This window comes from Doryrhamphus excisus, chromosome 18, assembly GCF_030265055.1.
Source record: "Doryrhamphus excisus isolate RoL2022-K1 chromosome 18, RoL_Dexc_1.0, whole genome shotgun sequence".
In the NCBI taxonomy this organism is placed as follows: Eukaryota; Metazoa; Chordata; class Actinopteri; order Syngnathiformes; family Syngnathidae; genus Doryrhamphus; species Doryrhamphus excisus.
In genome coordinates this window covers 9,949,092-9,966,276 of record NC_080483.1, presented here as the reverse complement: position 1 = coordinate 9,966,276, position 17,185 = coordinate 9,949,092, and the positions used below count along the sequence as shown (strand labels likewise).

The window sequence follows — 17,185 nt, the reverse complement described above, 5'->3', positions numbered from 1 at the left end:
TAGGAACTATTACTTGTGGGTTTGTGCTCCTCTAATATTAAAATAATATAATTCATTCATTTTCTACCGTTTATCCACATGGTCGCAGGGGTGCTGGAGCCTATCCCAGCTGCCCCTGGACTGGTCGCCAGCCAATCACAGGGCACATATAGACAAACAACCATTCACACTCACATTCATACCTATGGACAATTTGGAGTCGCTAATTAACCTAGCATGTTTTTGGAATGTGGGAGGAAACTGGAGTACCTAGAGAAAAAACATTCAAATTCAATACAGAGATGAGGGTGGAATCGAACTCGGGTCTCCTAGCTGTGTGGCCTGCGTGCTAACCACTCATTCAGGTAGTAAATAATATGACATTAATACAATTTCCTATACTGCTTATCGTCTAACATGAAGTCATCCATCCATCCACTTTCTACACCGCTTATCCTCATTAGGGTCACAGGGGTATGCTGGAGCCTATCCCAGCTGTCTTGGGGTGAGAGGCGGGGTACACCCTGTACCTGTCGCCAGCCAATCATAGGGCACATGGATCGGCAAATAATGGTCACACCAGATACTGACTGGTTTCCAGACCCACTCCAATACAGCTGCAATATTCAACTGCATATTTTGGAGTAGCCTTTTATTGTGGCCAACCTAAGGTACATAATCATTCCGTTTCTTCAGCCTCTTAATAAGCCACACATGTCAGGTGGATGAATTATGAATGCCTATTTACACAGATTTGTGAATAATATTTAAGAGAAATAGGACTCCATTGACCTTAAGATAAAACAAAACAAAATAAATCATGTGAAGTACTAAATATAAATATATTTAAATATAAATAACAGCCCAAAACTAATCACAAAAATATAAATAACAAATTTTACATAATTAAAAATACATTACAATTTAAAAATAGAAAGCTTTTTAAAATAGGTGCAGTGGATATTTATGACCACAAGATGGGGGTGTAGTAACATGTATGGGCTGTACTGTCCTTCCCAAGTATCACAACACAGATGGCTAGCTAGATATAAAACATGCAATAGGTCCAGACACTGTAGAAGCTTAGAAGAAAAAGATAATCCGGATATGATCCACATGTGTACAATGTAAATGGAATATGGATATTCTCACATAAGTTTACAAACTAGTGTTCTTACTCAATATGATTAAAAAAAAGTAATATAAATGAACATATTACTATAAAGAATACACTGAAATAAATACTCCAACAAATGTAAAGAAGTGTTCTGTTAAATATTACCCACTTTAAGTCAAGCATCATGTTTTTTTAAAGGTTTAATCCAGTTATTATCCAGATTTGACAATTGACATGAATATATCATAATTTTAAACAATGATGAGGCTAAATTATGGCAAAAAGAACCATGTTGTCATGATTAGAGTGCAGAAACAGAGTAGACAAGCAGTATTTTCAGGTCTTATGCAGCGGTCGTGTTTTAATCTGACAAATCTTTAGTAAGTTTGATTAAATGTAAAATTATTACAGTTTCTGCTTGGACTGCTGGGACCACAGCCGCTGTTGAATGAAAAAAGTGTCACAGTTACCAGAGCTAATGAGTGAGAACACCGAGTATAGGTATGATTGCAAGGTTTACAATTTGGCTTTCTGTGTAAATATTCCATGACACATCATGGACACCTCCATCTTTAGACCTCCTTTTTTTTCTTTAATTTTGGAGGAGGTGAGGAGTTTTTCACTGCCTCTATCACCAAAATGTTTTGAAGTAGGATGAGTGTTTACTTTTCATTCATTCATTTTTTAATTTGGCTAAATAGTGTGTGCTCACAGTGTGTATTTAAAGTTACTTAAGTAACTTAAGTTATTTATCTAATTGTAATTTATTTTTTAATGAATAAATAGGCTGCACGGTGATCAAGTGGTCCGCACGCAGACCTCACAGCTAGGAGACAAGGGTTCAATTCCAGCCTCGGCGATCTCTGTGTGGAGTTTGCATGTTCTCCCCGTGCATGTGTGGGTTTTCTCCGGGTACTCCGGTTTCCTCCCACATTCCAAAAACATGCTAGGTTAATTGGCGACTCCAAATTGTGGCAGCCGAAGACAGCTGGGATAGGCTCCAGCACCGCTGCGACCCTCGTGAGGATAAGTGGTAGAAAATGAATGAATGAATGAATAAATACATGAAAATGTATACATTAAAAATGATTTATTTCATAAATATTATCCAAAAATATTTGACTATGTGTATGCAGATTAAAAAAAATAAGAGTATGCATGTGTTCTATGTACTACTGTGTTTATTTATAACGCTATTGACTTCCACGCCCACCTTACGTGGAGTGATGGAGGCGATTGGATGACAACATAAGCGCTCTTCTTGAATGGAGGAATGTACGAGATCGGGAGAGAGAGAGAGAGAGAGCACACACGCACGCACGCAGACACGCACACGCACAGAGAGAGTGTGATATGTGTTCACCTTTTACTCCATTTGCGTCACAGCAAGTGAGGATTGGGCCACAGACATGAAGGCATGCTGCATGAACATCCACTACATGCTTTCATAACAACACAGAAAACATTTTTTTGCTGAGAAGACAAATTTCACATTCGCGATGCGACTCGTTGCGTGACATTGTGGCGTGTGTGCGTGTGTGTGATTGATTTTTTTTTTTAAAGCGATGGAGCAGCAGTCATCCAAGAAGAAGAACATGGACGTTTGCCTGCGCAGACTCAAACAGGAGCTGGTAGGTCTTCTTTTTATTTCTATTTTACTATCTTGTTGCGTTGGTATATTCGTGATAAGACGCACTATGGGGGTGAATGTGCACACTGTCAAGCGATATGTGCAAATGTGACGCATGTTCGGACATATTTTATACTGTGAGTCGCCTGTTTTGTTGTACTTTTAATTTTTTGGAGTTCCAAATGTGGGGTTAATGATTTGGGTAGTGTGTGAGTGTGTGTACATTTCCGTAAAATGGAAAGAATAATTATAAGAGGTGTCTACACATTCTAAGAACATTATAAGGTAATATAAGAAGAAATAAATATACATACAAAATATACATACAAAAATATACATCAAATAAACATAATAATAATAATTATTATTATTATTAGTAGTAGTAGTAGTAGTAATAGTAGTAATTATTATTATTATTAAATGTTATAACATTTTAAATTATTTTTTATAGTTATTTTTTTTTAAATTATTTTAAATTATTACATTTACCATTAAATCATTATATAATAATAATTATTATTGTTATTATATTAATAATATTATTTATTATATTAATATTATATTATTGTTAATACTATTATAATAATATATATCATAATAATCATAATATGAATACTTTATATATATTTTTATATCCAGTTTCGTATTTTTATTTTTTCATAATTAATCGCTGTAATTGTATTTTTAAATATATTTTTCAAATATTTTCTTTATTTATTTTAGAATTTTGACAATTATTTATGTCATTTACTGTTAATATTTTAGAAATAGACAAGCAATGAACCAAAAAGCCGTACCAGATGATTCCATATGAGTATGATGCAACAAGGGAAGGCAGGGTGTCTTAGGTGTATTATTATGAAAGTGTCAACACAGTGTCAAACGTTTGAGAGAGGAGAGTGTGGGGGGTGGGGGGGGGGGCTCTGCCGTTCCCTCTGTGGGGTAGTGTCAGGTCACACTCCCGACATTTGACCTCTGAACTGACAAACTATAGAGGGGCACAAGGCCCTTAAGGACCGCTGACCTCGCTGTGGCATAAGAGTGACATGACACTTAGTGAACATTAGCTTCCATGTTAGCATGGATGCTGTCTCTGCTAGCTTATTTTTGCAGCTGCTCCGCTCATAGCTAATAAACTTAGCCTGTGCTTTGATGGGACAGGTTTATTTGTTCAGATTTTTATTGATTTTGACTAAAATATATGATGTAGGATCACATGACCAAACTATAATAAGCATAGATGAAATGCAAGATGGCTGGTTTTACTTTACATGGTATGCTGACTGTGCCAGGCAATAAACGTATTTATTCATAATAGTGAATGCCTGCTATGCCTCAATGAAATAAGGATAGTGGAAACAAAAATTGCATCAATTTCCAAATCAAAAGTACAGTAAATGTGAATAACCCGTCTGTAGTCAAGATATACAACATGATTACCACCACAGCTCTGTCTAAAATATCAATATGTTGATGGGATTCCCGCAATGTAGGGTATGTCGACTTATCTGGTATAAGTTATAACTTTTAGTTTTCCCAAAATGCATTGTATGAGAGAAATAAATTCATTGGGGCGCTGCGATGACTTCAGCCTCCCTCTGGTGGACAGAGGCAGCATTTCTGTGCTGCTTGTGCTCCAATGAAATGGTTCATATTAAACTTATATTGGTACATGTTTGTATAGTTCTGAGGTATACCTTTTGAGTGTTAAGTTGCTGTGTGATGAGTTTAGTGTCGCCATTCATGTAAGATGACTGTTGTACTGAGTAATGACCACCGACAATTTCCAATGTGTTGACAAGCTCGTTGTGAGTAAATAAAGAAATAAAGTGCGGACTCGTGTGTGCCACAATTTGCCATTTTATGATGTGGATACGTACGGTTTATACACCAGAATTTACAGTATTTTGCTTTCTTGATTAGCAATGGCAGACTCCTGCAGGACCTAAGTAGGATATAATCAATCTAACGCACAATGTGAGCCCTTCGGTCGTTAGCGTTGACTTTAAAGACATTATTATGTCTTATCTGTCGACTTATCTGGTATAAGTCATAAGTTTTAGTTTTCCCAAAATGCATTACATAAGAGCAATACATTCATTGGGGCGCTGCGATGACTTCAGCCTCCCTCTGGTGGACAGAGGCAGCATGGCAGCACTATCCAGCATTTCTGTGCTGCTTGTCCTCCAATGAAATGGTTTGCTCAAACAAAATTCATTATGAGTAAATTGTTGTTTTTTTAATCATATTAAATTTATATCGGTACATGTTTGTATATTTCTGAGGTATACCTTTTGAGTGTTAAGTTGCTGTGTGATGAATTTAGTGTCGCCATTCATGTAAGATGACTGTTGTATTGAGTAATGATCACCGGCAATTTCCAATGTGTTGACAAGCTCGTTGTGAGTAAATAAAGAAATAAAGTGCGGACTCTTGTGTGCCGCAATTTGCCATTTTATGATGTTTATGATGTTGCTTTCTTAATTAGCAATGGCAGACTCCTGCAGGACCTAAGTAGGATATCATCAATCTAACACAGAATGTGAGCGCTTCAGTCGTTAGCGTTGACTTTGAAGACATTATTATTATTATTATTATCTAGCCTCCACATCATAGAAACATGACAACCAGATCTGAACTAACCTGCAAACGTGACTCAGACAGGCAGATGGATAGACTGTAATGTGATGACGCACTTTTGAGTCATCTGGTGTCGACCTGACACCTGCGTCTTTGACGTGATCACAGTTTTAGATGTTTTTTTGGCTTTTTCTCCTTCATCCCTCTCACGCTCCAGGCAAACATTACTTTGGAATGTTGAAGTAACACTTCCAAGTTCCCCCTCTCATTGAAGACGGAGGGGTTTTTCATTGCCTCTGTCGCCAAAATGCTTTGAAGTAGTGTTTTTGATATTATAAGTACATATTTACATGTTTTTCTCCATCGTGGACGTCACTGTGGTCCTTAAACAAGCTTCTCTTGTTGCTGTTAGCGCGGCTATTTATTGGCTTCACACTTTTATTAGCCCGTTAACCCCAACGTCTGTCCACATAGGCAACCTCTCTGTGTGTCTCCTACACTACTACTCATTGCTGTCCCTGACCCGCACAGACCACCATTCATTTTTAATTAGAGGCTGGCTGGAGCCAGAGGCCGCCTCTAAACAGGAAGGCCTTTCGGGGGCTGATAACCTTGGCCTCTGTGCCCCCCGCCGCCCCCCTTCTCGTTTGCAGCCATCAACAAGCCTTGCATGTTCAAGCCAGAGAAGAGGCAGAGCTTTGTTTTTCATTTCACAAAGTGTGTGTTTGTATGTGTCAGCTAATTATAGAGGAGAGACAGCAAGCAGTGTATTTTATGAAGACAAGCTGACTCTCCATTGATGGCCGCCATGTGTGGACATGTCTGCAGCGAGACTGTGGCCCAAATCATGAGGCATTCACTTTCTTTAGCTTATTAAGATAGCGTCAACTTTAACAAAAAAAAGACAACAGGAGAGCTGGGGTTTTTATATTTATTTAGTTCTTGATACACTATATTAGAAGAAAAAAATATTTATTAGGTATAATTTCTTGGTTTTATTTTAAGATTTTGTGATTCATTCATTACATTTTTTAATGATTCTGAATGCCAAAATTTCAGGGATATTTAGATCTGTTTATTTAGTTTTTTTATATATAGTTCCTTTTTTATTTTCAGTTTTGCTTTATGTATTAAGTATTATTCATTCATTCATCTATAGTATTTTTGTATTTGTTTGCCAAAATTTCAGGAATATTTACATCTGTTTATTTAGTTTTTTTAATATATATATATATAGTTCCTTTTTTATTTTCAGTTTTTCTTTATGTATTTATTATTATTCATTCATTCACATACAGTGAAGAAAATAAGTATTTGAACACCCTGCTATTTTGCTATTTCTCCCACTTAGAAATCATGGAGGGGTCTGAAATTTTCATCGTAGGTGCATGTCCACTGTGAGAGAGATAAACTAAAAAGAAAAATCCAGAAATCACAATGCATGATTTTTTAACAATTTATTTGTGTGATACAGCTGCAAATAAGTATTTGAACACCTGTGTATCATCTAGAATTCTGACCCTGAAAGACCTGTTAGTCTGCCCATTAGAAGTCCACCTGCACTCCATGTATCATCCTGAATCAGATGCACCTGTTTGAGGTCGTTAGCTGCATAAAGACACCTGTCCACCCCATACAATCAGTAAGACTTTAACTTGTAACATGGCGAAGACCAAAGAGCTGTCCAAAGACACCAGAGACAAAATTGTACACCTCCACAAGGCTGGAAAGGGCTACGGAGCAATTACCAAGCAGCTTGGTGAAAAAAGGTCCACTGTTGGAGCTATCATTAGAAAATGGAAGAAGCTAAACATGACGGTCAATCTCAATCGGAGTGGAGCCCCATGCAAGATATCACCTCGTGGGGTCTCAATGATTCTAAGAAAGGTGAGGAATCAGCCCAGAACTACACGACAGGACTTGGTCAATGACCTGAAAAGAGCTGGGACCACCGTTTCCAAGGTTACTGTAGGTAATACACTAAGACGTCATGATGTGAAATCATGCATGGCACGAAAGGTTCCCCTGCTTAAACCAGCACATGTCAAGGCCCGTCTTAAGTTTGCATATGACCATTTGGATGATACAGAGGAGTCATGGGAGAAAGTTTTATGGTCAGATGAGACCAAAATAGAACTTTTTGGTCATAATTCCAATAAGCGTGTTTGGAGGAAGAAGAATGAAGAGTACAATCCGAAGAACACCATCCCTACTGTGAAGCATGGGGGTGGTAGCATCATGCTTTGGGGGTGTTTTTCTGCACATGGGACAGGACGAGTGCACTGCATTAAAGAGAGGATGACTGGGGCCGTGTATTGTGAGATTTTGGGGAACAACCTCCTTCCCTCTGTCAGAGCATTGAAGATGGGTCGTGGCTGGGTCTTCCAACACGACAACGACCCGAAGCACACAGCCAGGAAAACCAAGGAGTGGCTCCGTAAGAAGCATATCAAGGTTCTAGCATGGCCCAGCCAGTCTCCAGACCTGAACCCAATCGAAAATCTTTGGAGGGAGCTCAAACTCCGTGTTTCTCAGCGACAGCCCAGAAACCTGACTGATCTAGAGAAGATCTGTGTGGAGGAGTGGGCCAAGATCCCTCCTGCAGTGTGTGCAAACCTGGTGAAAAACTACAGGAAACGTTTGACCTCTGTAATAGCAAACAAAGGCTACTGTACCAAATATTAACATTCATTTTCTCAGGTGTTCAAATACTTATTTGCAGCTGTATCACACAAATAAATTGTTAAAAAATCATGCATTGTGATTTCTGGATTTTTCTTTTTAGTTTATCTCTCTCACAGTGGACATGCACCTACGATGAAAATTTCAGACCCCTCCATGATTTCTAAGTGGGAGAAATAGCAAAATAGCAGGGTGTTCAAATACTTATTTTCTTCACTGTATAGTATTTTTGTATTTGTTTATATAGTGTGTTAATTTTTATTTTAACATTTTGTTATGAATTTATGAATTTCATTTTGTAAATGGAGCCTGTGGATCTTGACACAATTTGTTATTATTACAGAAATATTTATATATACAATTAATAAATGTACATGTACCTATACATGCCCTTATATGTTTTTCTTAATGGCTTCCAGAGTGGGAAAATCACATTATTTTTAAAAAAGGATGACATTAGTGACCCCCTACCAGTCCACGGTGTACCCAGTCTCTCATTCCAGTTGGGATAGGCTCCAGCATACCCGCAACCCTAGTCAGAATAAGCATTATAGAAAATGGATGGATGGATGGACCAATGAACCCTCCCCCATCTAGGACAGTGTGGATGCTAATTGTTTTGAACCCACCAAAAAAAAAAAAAACAATGTCAGGAGTGTTCCCATGTGGACAGGACCTTAGTCTAGCCCAGTGCTTCTCAAATAGTGGGTCGGGGCCCCCTCGGGGAGTCAGTGGGGCTGTAGTAGGCAGGGAATACTTAGTGCAGACCTGCCAACATGTACAAATTTATTGTACTCAATATTCAATTTCAGTCTTAGATATAGAAATAGATATTTTACAGTTTCCCAATTTTACAGTATTTCATTATATCAGTGGAGCGTGAAAACATTTCTCGTCCCCCAGTGGGGGCATGACAGAAAATAATAGACAACCATTGGTGTCGACTGCGAGAACTTAATGATGCAAGTAAATCAGTAGAATAGTTCCCTGCAGTCTCATCTCACGTTTTATTGAAAATGGACAGAACGGATGTTTCCCTGTGAGTTTGCACTTTTTCTAAAGAGACTTAACATCTGCTTTAGTCGAAAGTCTTTTTTTTAGGCTGCTGAGTAAAATGCCAGGTGGTTAAAAGGTTGAACATGCTGACATATTTGGGACACTAAAATTTGAGTCCAACATGTGGAATAATGGGGCTTTGCTTCTCTGTTGTTACTCTGCTGAAATATGAATTATTAATGCTGCCTATGAATAGCAATTCCAGGAACAAGCATGTTGGAAAGAAAAAGACAAAAAGTCAGCATTTGTTCATGTGAAGGAAAGTCAAGCACAATGACAAAAAATGATGCTTTTTTTTTGTTTTTCCCAGGAGACCATCAATTAGCGCTAATGATGTCGTCCATATGTGGCATAAGCACAACCTGACTGTTGTAATTAGGTGGAGAGGGTTGCAGGCTTTTGTTCCCCCGTGTGAGCGCGGATGGACTGATTAGCTAAAAGTGTTTTAACCCAAAGGTTTAACGATGCATGATATTGGCTAAGTGCTCACGTTAGAGAGCATTAGAGAGTTATCGTTTGGATTATATTTAGAAATAACCTCTTTGTTTTTCTTTCCAACACCCCAACTGGTTAACTGAAATGATTGTTTTTATTTGAGTTAAAAAAATCTTTATACATTTTAATTATTTTCTTAATTTTTAGTCCAACATTTATTTCATAATTATTATATTTTTCTTTTTTTCTTTTTTGTTTATTATTTATTTTAAACAATGATTTACATGACAAATTTTAAATTATTTTTTTGGTTTATTATGCAATAATAATGTAATACTTTGTAATTTATTTTTATGATATTCACCTTTAATTCATTATTTTTTTTCTTAATTTGCATTTTAAAATAATTTGGCTTTCATCTGAGGGTTATTGGGTATTTTCTCATAGTTCCAATGTATTATTTTATTGAATTTATTTTTTATAGAATTTTTAAAAAATATTATTTATTTATTTTCCCTCATAGTGCAACATGTCCTCCTCTCACGGAGCTTACAGGCTACTTTGTTGATGAAGACACAGTCCCCTCACTCACTTGTCCTACACCGTTGTTACATTCCCAGTGGTGATTGCGAAAAAGGGGGCTGGAGGGGGGCCACCATCCGCCCCCCATATGCCAGCCCCCTCCTGTGTTGTCCTGCTATAATTGAACTGTCCTCCACATCTAAACATATGGCTAAGAAGCCCCTCCTGTCATGGCTGACTCTCACTGACTGTCTCTCTTCTCATTGTCACTTCATTTCCGCCCGAGTGACCCCAGAACCCCCCTTTTTGAGGGGATTAGTCCAGACCGGCAGCTCTGATTGGTTATCCCACTGCGTATGCGAGAGCGCTACATATATAAATATATAGAGTCAGTCAGGATGTATCTGTATGGTGTCAGTGACTGGATGACTTCATAAAGGTAAGCAAGTAGAGTTGTTGTATGCTCTCTAGTTAGATCTAATAAATGTGTGCATTTAGATTAAAGTAATGGAGGCTGTTCTGCTGAGCAGTTGGCTAATAGTCACAGTTTTTATTAAGAAAGCTGGTGTTCTTCCGTGCGAGAATAGTTGTGAGATGAAGACATAACATGACGTTGATAACTAAGTGATTCACAATGTGGGTCAAGGAGTGCAAATGATTCAGGGCTGCGAGTCAGAACCAACCCAGTCGGTCTGTCTGTCTGGAGGCAGGAGAAGACGGTTAGGTCACATGACCCGGCCTCTTGAACAGATGAGGGGTGAAAGCAAGAAGCAGGAGGAGGGGGAAATATGATTGTATCGTTGCTGCTGCACACAGAAGGCAGGCAGGCGTTGTAGAGCTGCACCAATATTGTCAATATAGTGATATTTCCATAGAAAAATCACAATACATACACATAGGTAAAATCATGTACATACAGTACTGTATATATACTGAAACTAATATATTTATATAAAATACAGGAAGCAGAACTGGAGGGACAGTGGTATGAAAAAGTATCTGAACCTTTTGGAATTTCTCACATTTTTGCAATAAAATCACTATCAAATGTGATCTGATCTTTGTCAAAATCACACCGATGAAAAAACAGTGTTTGCTTTAACTAAAACCGCCCAAACATTTATAGGTTTTCATATTTTAATGAGGATAGCAAGCAAACAACGACAGAAGGGGGAGGAATAGTAGCAGAGATGAGGATGCTGAGGTTCTCATTGGGAGTGACCAGGATGGATAGGATCAGGAAGGAGTGCATCATAGGGACATTACATGTTAGAGGCCTTGAAGATAAAGTCAGAGAGGCCAGACTGAGATGGTTGGGACATGTCCAGAGGAGAGATACAGTAAACCTCGGATATATCGGATTCAATTGTTCCCACTGGTTTTGTCCGATATAAGCGAAATCCGTGATATGCATATACCGGAAAACGTCCATTTTACGCATATATCGGATTTATATCTGGTATATGCGTAAATCGGATTTTATCCGTTATAAAAAGGCACTTCCTTGACTATGTTTCCAATGTACCTGGACGCGCAGGCAACGCTGCAAACGCTGCAAATGACGTCGTATAGCGGCCTGTCACGATTCGGCGAGTCGGAGCGCCACGATGCGGCCATCCGATATATGCGAGGGAAATTTAATGGAAATGCATTGGAACGGGACTGGAGATTTTGTCCGAAATAGGCAAAATCCGTTATAAAAAGTCTGATATATGCAATGAATTTTTATTGGAAATGCATTACAGAAAAATCGTTTCTTTTTTATCTGTCCGTTGTGAGCGAATTTCCGATATATCCGAGTCTGATATATCCGAGGTTTACTGTAGTGAATATACTGGCAGAAGGATGCTGCGTTTAGAGCTGCTAGAGGAAGACCAAAGAGAGGAGGTGTATGGATGTAGTGAAGGAGGACATGAGGGTAGTTGGTGTGAGAGACACAGATGCAGAAGACCGGGTTGGATTGAGGTGATTGATTGATTGGGAAAAACTATATACTATACTTGGGACAGTCCCCCTATTACACTTCTAACCTCAATCATTTCAAAATAATGGTATGCTATGTTCAGACATGCTTAACAAGTTGCATTATGGAACATCACTTGGTTACATTTGCACAATTTGCAATGCACCAATGCATGCGTGTACTTTAACATGCATGTGCGTGATTCATACATTATTTCTAAAATACATATACTAAGTATAGTACTAGTACGGTCGTGGTAACGCTTTGTATCCAAAATGACAGCAAAGGGGAAAGCCAGTCTGTTTTGCAGCTGTCATGGTAGGATCCTCTCTCTCTTACATGAACCATATGGGACAGTGTGGACTTTCATCCAAAACTGGGTCACATGACTCATAATTAAACAAGGTGCCAAGACTGCCTGTGGACTGTTGTGCTGTTTCAGTTGATGCTTTGATAAAAAGGGAGACCAAGCAGGTTTTGAAAAGAAGTAGATATGATTCTTTTCCCTATCGTTCTTTCTTCAGGTGTCCATGAAAGAAGCAGGAGATGGCCTCCACGCTCAGATGAATTCAATGATGGGAGCCCTCCAGGAACTCAAGCTCCTTCAAGTCCAGACTGCTCTTGACAACCTCAACCTATCAGCTCGACCGGTCGTAAGAGGACGGACACATCTCCAGGAGACCCCAGCTTCTGACACAACGTCCACGAGTGCTTCAGACAGGAATCACACGTTGTCCGACGATCCCATCCAGAGTCTGCAGACTTCCATGGAGTTTGGGGCTACGTTTACCAGAGATGGACCTAGCATGTCACAATGTAGATACAGCAGTGAAGGGACTTTGTCTTCTGGAGCCAGTCTGGAGATGGATAGACGTGATGGAGCAGTAACACAAAGCAAGAATGACCTAGACGCATTACCAAGAAGGTGGTCAGGCTACATGGCGCCACAGGTGGACTTCTATGGGCCAATGGTGGGGAACCCTCCACCAGAACCCTACATCCAGTTGCAGGCTCCCCAGCGTTCACAGGTGGTGGATCTACCGGGGATTCTTAACAGCCTCTCCAGAGAAGGTCCATCATTAGACAACGATTACTCCCAGGATAGCATGGATGATTCCGGCGACTGGACTTCTTCACTCATGAGCCGTAGCCGCAACCGCCAACCCTTAGTGCTTGGGGATAACATCTTCGCCGACCTTGTAGGTAACTGGCTGGACTTGCCCGAGGTAGAGACAGATGAGGGGGAGGAAGACGAGTCAAGGAAGAAGAGGGAAGTGCGGATGACGGATGAAAGCACCGACAGACCGGACACCCCGGCTCACCCGCTCCGCCTCAGCCGCTCTCAGGAGATCTGCAGGAAGTTCTCACTCACTACGAACATCTTCAAGAAGTTCCTCCGCAGTGTTCGACCGGACAGAGACAAGCTACTCAAGGAGAGGCCCGGCTGGATGGCGCCGGAGCTTCCAGAAGGTGACCTCTTCAAACGGCCCAAAAAGATGGCTCCCAAAAGTGGCCAAAAAGGCAGCTTCTACTTGCCATTCTGGGCTAACGGACAGCAGGGTAAAGGCCGCTTGGGTCAGATGGAAACAGAAACAAATCAAACCCACTTCCACCAGGTCCATGAGAAACCATTTGCAGGGATTTATTTAGATCGAAGACAGCCAGAGACCTGTTTGAGGAAAGTGCAGCCATTGTTTGACTACAACACAGCTGTGTGGGTGTGACCGCGGGCGGTTGGCAGCCTGGTATGGTGGCAGCCTGTGCCAGTGTCAGGTGGCCGGATGAAGAACTGTCGTTTGAAAACTAACGTCACAGTCAAGAACTGACAGTCTGACAATCCTAAAACCAGGAACCTCTTTTACCAGTCAGTGTTAAAGACATTTTTGATGATACACTGCAGATTTTGTACCGCCCAAATTTCCTTGATGTACATCTATGACTGGAATATCTCAGACGTGTACCCTTACCAAACAGTCTTGGGTCAAATGGACCCGTTTTATAAAAGCTGTCACTAGCCACGTTTACATGAGAAGTTTTTCTCTTTCCGAATGGAATCTTTCCGAATGACCTTTCCGAAAGCAATGGTATACATGGAAAGGAATATTCCAATCGCGTGTCTACATGCGCCGCTATAATCAACCAGAATAGTCAATGGGGCATGCGCAGTAAAACGTAAACACCAACATCACGTGATACCAACTTCCTCAAGTTTTTCTTTCACTTGTTGGAATAACTCCGTATTGCGAGTTTTTCCTTCGTCCAGTCTTGGAATTTAGTTTGAATCAAAAACAAGCCGTCCAGTGCCGATTGCTCGCCTCCATTTTTTTTTTAAATCGAAGAACGTCTCGAGCTGCGTGTTACGTCATATCTCAGCATTCGCGGAAAGAACGCACCCGGGAACAGGAAAAGATAAAGTTCAATCTTGCTAATATTTTATTATTAAGCTCGGCACATCTTTTATATAGATAAGATATATATATATATATATATATGTATATATATATATATATTTTTTTTTTTTTTTTTTCTTTTTTAATAAAACTGGACTTGTGAATGGCGTATAGAAGGGTTTAGATTCTGTTCCACAGATGGCGCTAATGCACACGAAAGCTGCTTGCCAACCGCCAATAAACAACAGAAGAAGAAAAACACCACGAAGAAGAACGCACCCTGACAACTTTCCGATTGAGCGGGTACAAGATACCTCAATCGGATTGGGGAAAGGAATATTCCACCCCTGTGAATCCGATTATATATTCATTCGGATTGGACCTTTCTTTCGGAATGAGGTGTATACAAAGGTAAGGCAAATAACCCGAATGGAATTGGAATATTTGGGTCCATGTAAACGTGGCTACTGAATAATGGTTCTCGAGCAGATAAAAACTGTTTAGACAAGGGCATACATTCAAAACCTAAACCAAAAGGTGATTGGATGATTGTTGTTCTCGGAAAATTGGCACTATATGCACTCCATATCAATTGGTCAAATGTAAAGACTGCCAAAACAAAGATTGCTGTAAGTCTATCATGGTTTTCAAAATGTTAGCTAACACCATTATCAACACCATCACCCATGTTTTTGTTTACTTTTGCCTGGAGTACATTGAGGATTGGACCAGCTAAGGTCCAAGTGGGACATGTGTGGAATCCAATTTAAGATATATATTCAACTCTTAAATACGATGGTAACATGTAGCAAGCTAACTTCAAGGGATCTAAACAAAAATCTGCCAAAGACTGGCCAGTTTAACAAAAGTTAATGTTGAATGTTGGCGTCCAGTTCTGACAAAACTGCTGCTTTGACCAAAATGCTCATTGTTAATCTGTTTGGATGCTGCCATTGAGCTCGTTTTTGGCCCAGCGGGACATGACAGCAACAGAGTGCATGACTAGATCACTTCATAACAGAAGTTGCACGTTACATTTGTTGTGTATGTGTGGGTTTAGTTTTTTTTTGTTAGCCTGCTGTCGTGTTACATATTCTAAATGTCTGTGCTGTGTGGCACACACAGAATCAACTGTCAGTCCACATGGGCTGTTGGCACAGAGGAGGAAGGGGGTGAACATGGCAGAGCCGACCATTGACTGCCATCTGCTATCAGGACGTTGTGTAAAAACATGTTTGCAGATAGTGTAGTTCAACCGAAACGGCTTTCTGTACATATTTGTCAACAGCAATTATTCCACATGACACATTATTATTATCCCAGCACTGCCAACACTTGGACCACTGTATACGCAAGGACAATCTGACACACTTATAATTTATTCTAAGTTATTATTATTCATATTTTTAAACTGACCAATCAGAGTAGCCATCAAGGATTAGGCCTTTAGCTCTTTGGAGCCTCTTGGCCACTTCATCCATATGGTGGCTCAGTCTCAGGATCCAGGTCACTCCATCACATATTTTCCTCCATAAGGCACACTTTGCCGCCCAAAATATGGTTGTTGTCACATGTATTTGCTCGTTTTTACATCCTCAAGTGGGGTTATTGGTGTTGTTTTTTTATGCAAATTGTTACTTGTGATTCTGTCATGTGTTTTGTAGACTTTGTATACAATAAATCTGCTTTCAGAAACAAACATGGCTGCTGTTTAGTGTATCACACAGGTACTTGGGTGAAGGTTGTGGAATTTTAATTATTAAACATTCCACACGTTGCAAGGTTGCAAAAGGAGCCCTCTGTATTGGAATTGGTGAGATATTATTTGCATTAATGAAAAAAAACACATTTTCTCATCAAAATATTACTTTAAAATATAAATAAATATGGAAATATAATTAATTAATTGGGAAACACACAAATAATAATGACAAAAAAAATGCTGTAATTACATAAATGCTGCATAATGTAAAACAAATGCAAAAGCAAACCCCCAAAACAACTTCATAAGAAAAATGCGCCAAATTCATGGGGAAAAACACAACTTGTAGCATTTATCTCAAGAAGTTGTGTGTTTGGGCTTTTTCGCATTTGCTTTTGATCCTGCAGCATTTTTAATTTGCCCTATTTTACTGTTACATGTGTTTTATGGTGTTTGTGTGTTTTTAGTTTTGGCTAATTTCTGTGCATTTAGACGTTGCTGCATGTTTGACCCTGTCGGCAACGTCATTTCTTTCTCTAATGTAACTGAAATGTAAATTAATGTCATGTATTTCATTAAAAATTGTTGCACCACAGTGTATCATACTAAGGCACTCTTAATATTCATGTATATCATAATCCTATTTTCCTCCCCAGATATAGTAGCTCAGTAAGCCAAATATTAGATACAGCCACAGTAATAAACATGATGGTTTAAAGTGTAACCCCCAGTTTGAAAAGCACTGGTTTAATGAATTGATTAGCATTATTATCTTTATAAAAAAAAAAGGCAGATTTTGATACAGTTCTAGTAACTATAACAAGTTCACGGAGGCTGAGCTTGGGAGGCTGCGTTCTAAATTGATTTCTAAATCTGGACCACGAGCACATCAGCGTCTTTAATAAGTAAACACGGAGAACACACGACTTGCTTCCTACTACAACAACTTTGTGTGCCTCCAAGAGGAACAAGTCAGTGATTTTGTCAGACACGTCTCTAGGCTCCAATCTGAAGAAGTCAAGATGAACAGAAACTAAATATCGGTTGTTGCAGATCAAGTTTCAAGAATGTATGAAAGTATGAACAATACGTTAAAAAGGTAATGTATAAGTATACAAATAAAACAAAC

The 17,185-nt window shown here is 39.2% G+C and overlaps 1 protein-coding gene across 1 annotated transcript; it reads left to right on the top strand.

Moving 5' to 3' along the window:
- The first annotated feature begins 2,362 nt into the window (after window positions 1–2,362).
- inka2 (inka box actin regulator 2) lies at window positions 2,363–16,589 on the top strand. Its single transcript, XM_058055586.1, has 2 exons — window positions 2,363–2,727; window positions 12,489–16,589. Exons 1-2 carry the CDS (start codon window positions 2,662–2,664, stop codon window positions 13,686–13,688), a joined length of 1,266 nt encoding a protein of 421 aa, XP_057911569.1. The 5' UTR covers window positions 2,363–2,661; the 3' UTR covers window positions 13,689–16,589.
- The last annotated feature ends 596 nt before the right edge of the window (window positions 16,590–17,185 follow it).

Excerpts from the sequence above, each read along its gene's own strand:
- inka2 (XM_058055586.1), top strand. The coding sequence starts at position 2,662 with ATGGAGCAGCAGTCATCCAAGAAGAAGAACATGGACGTTTGCCTGCGC. Across the intron at positions 2,728-12,488 it reads GCAGACTCAAACAGGAGCTG|GTGTCCATGAAAGAAGCAGG; the intron begins GTAGGTCTTCTT and ends TTCTTTCTTCAG.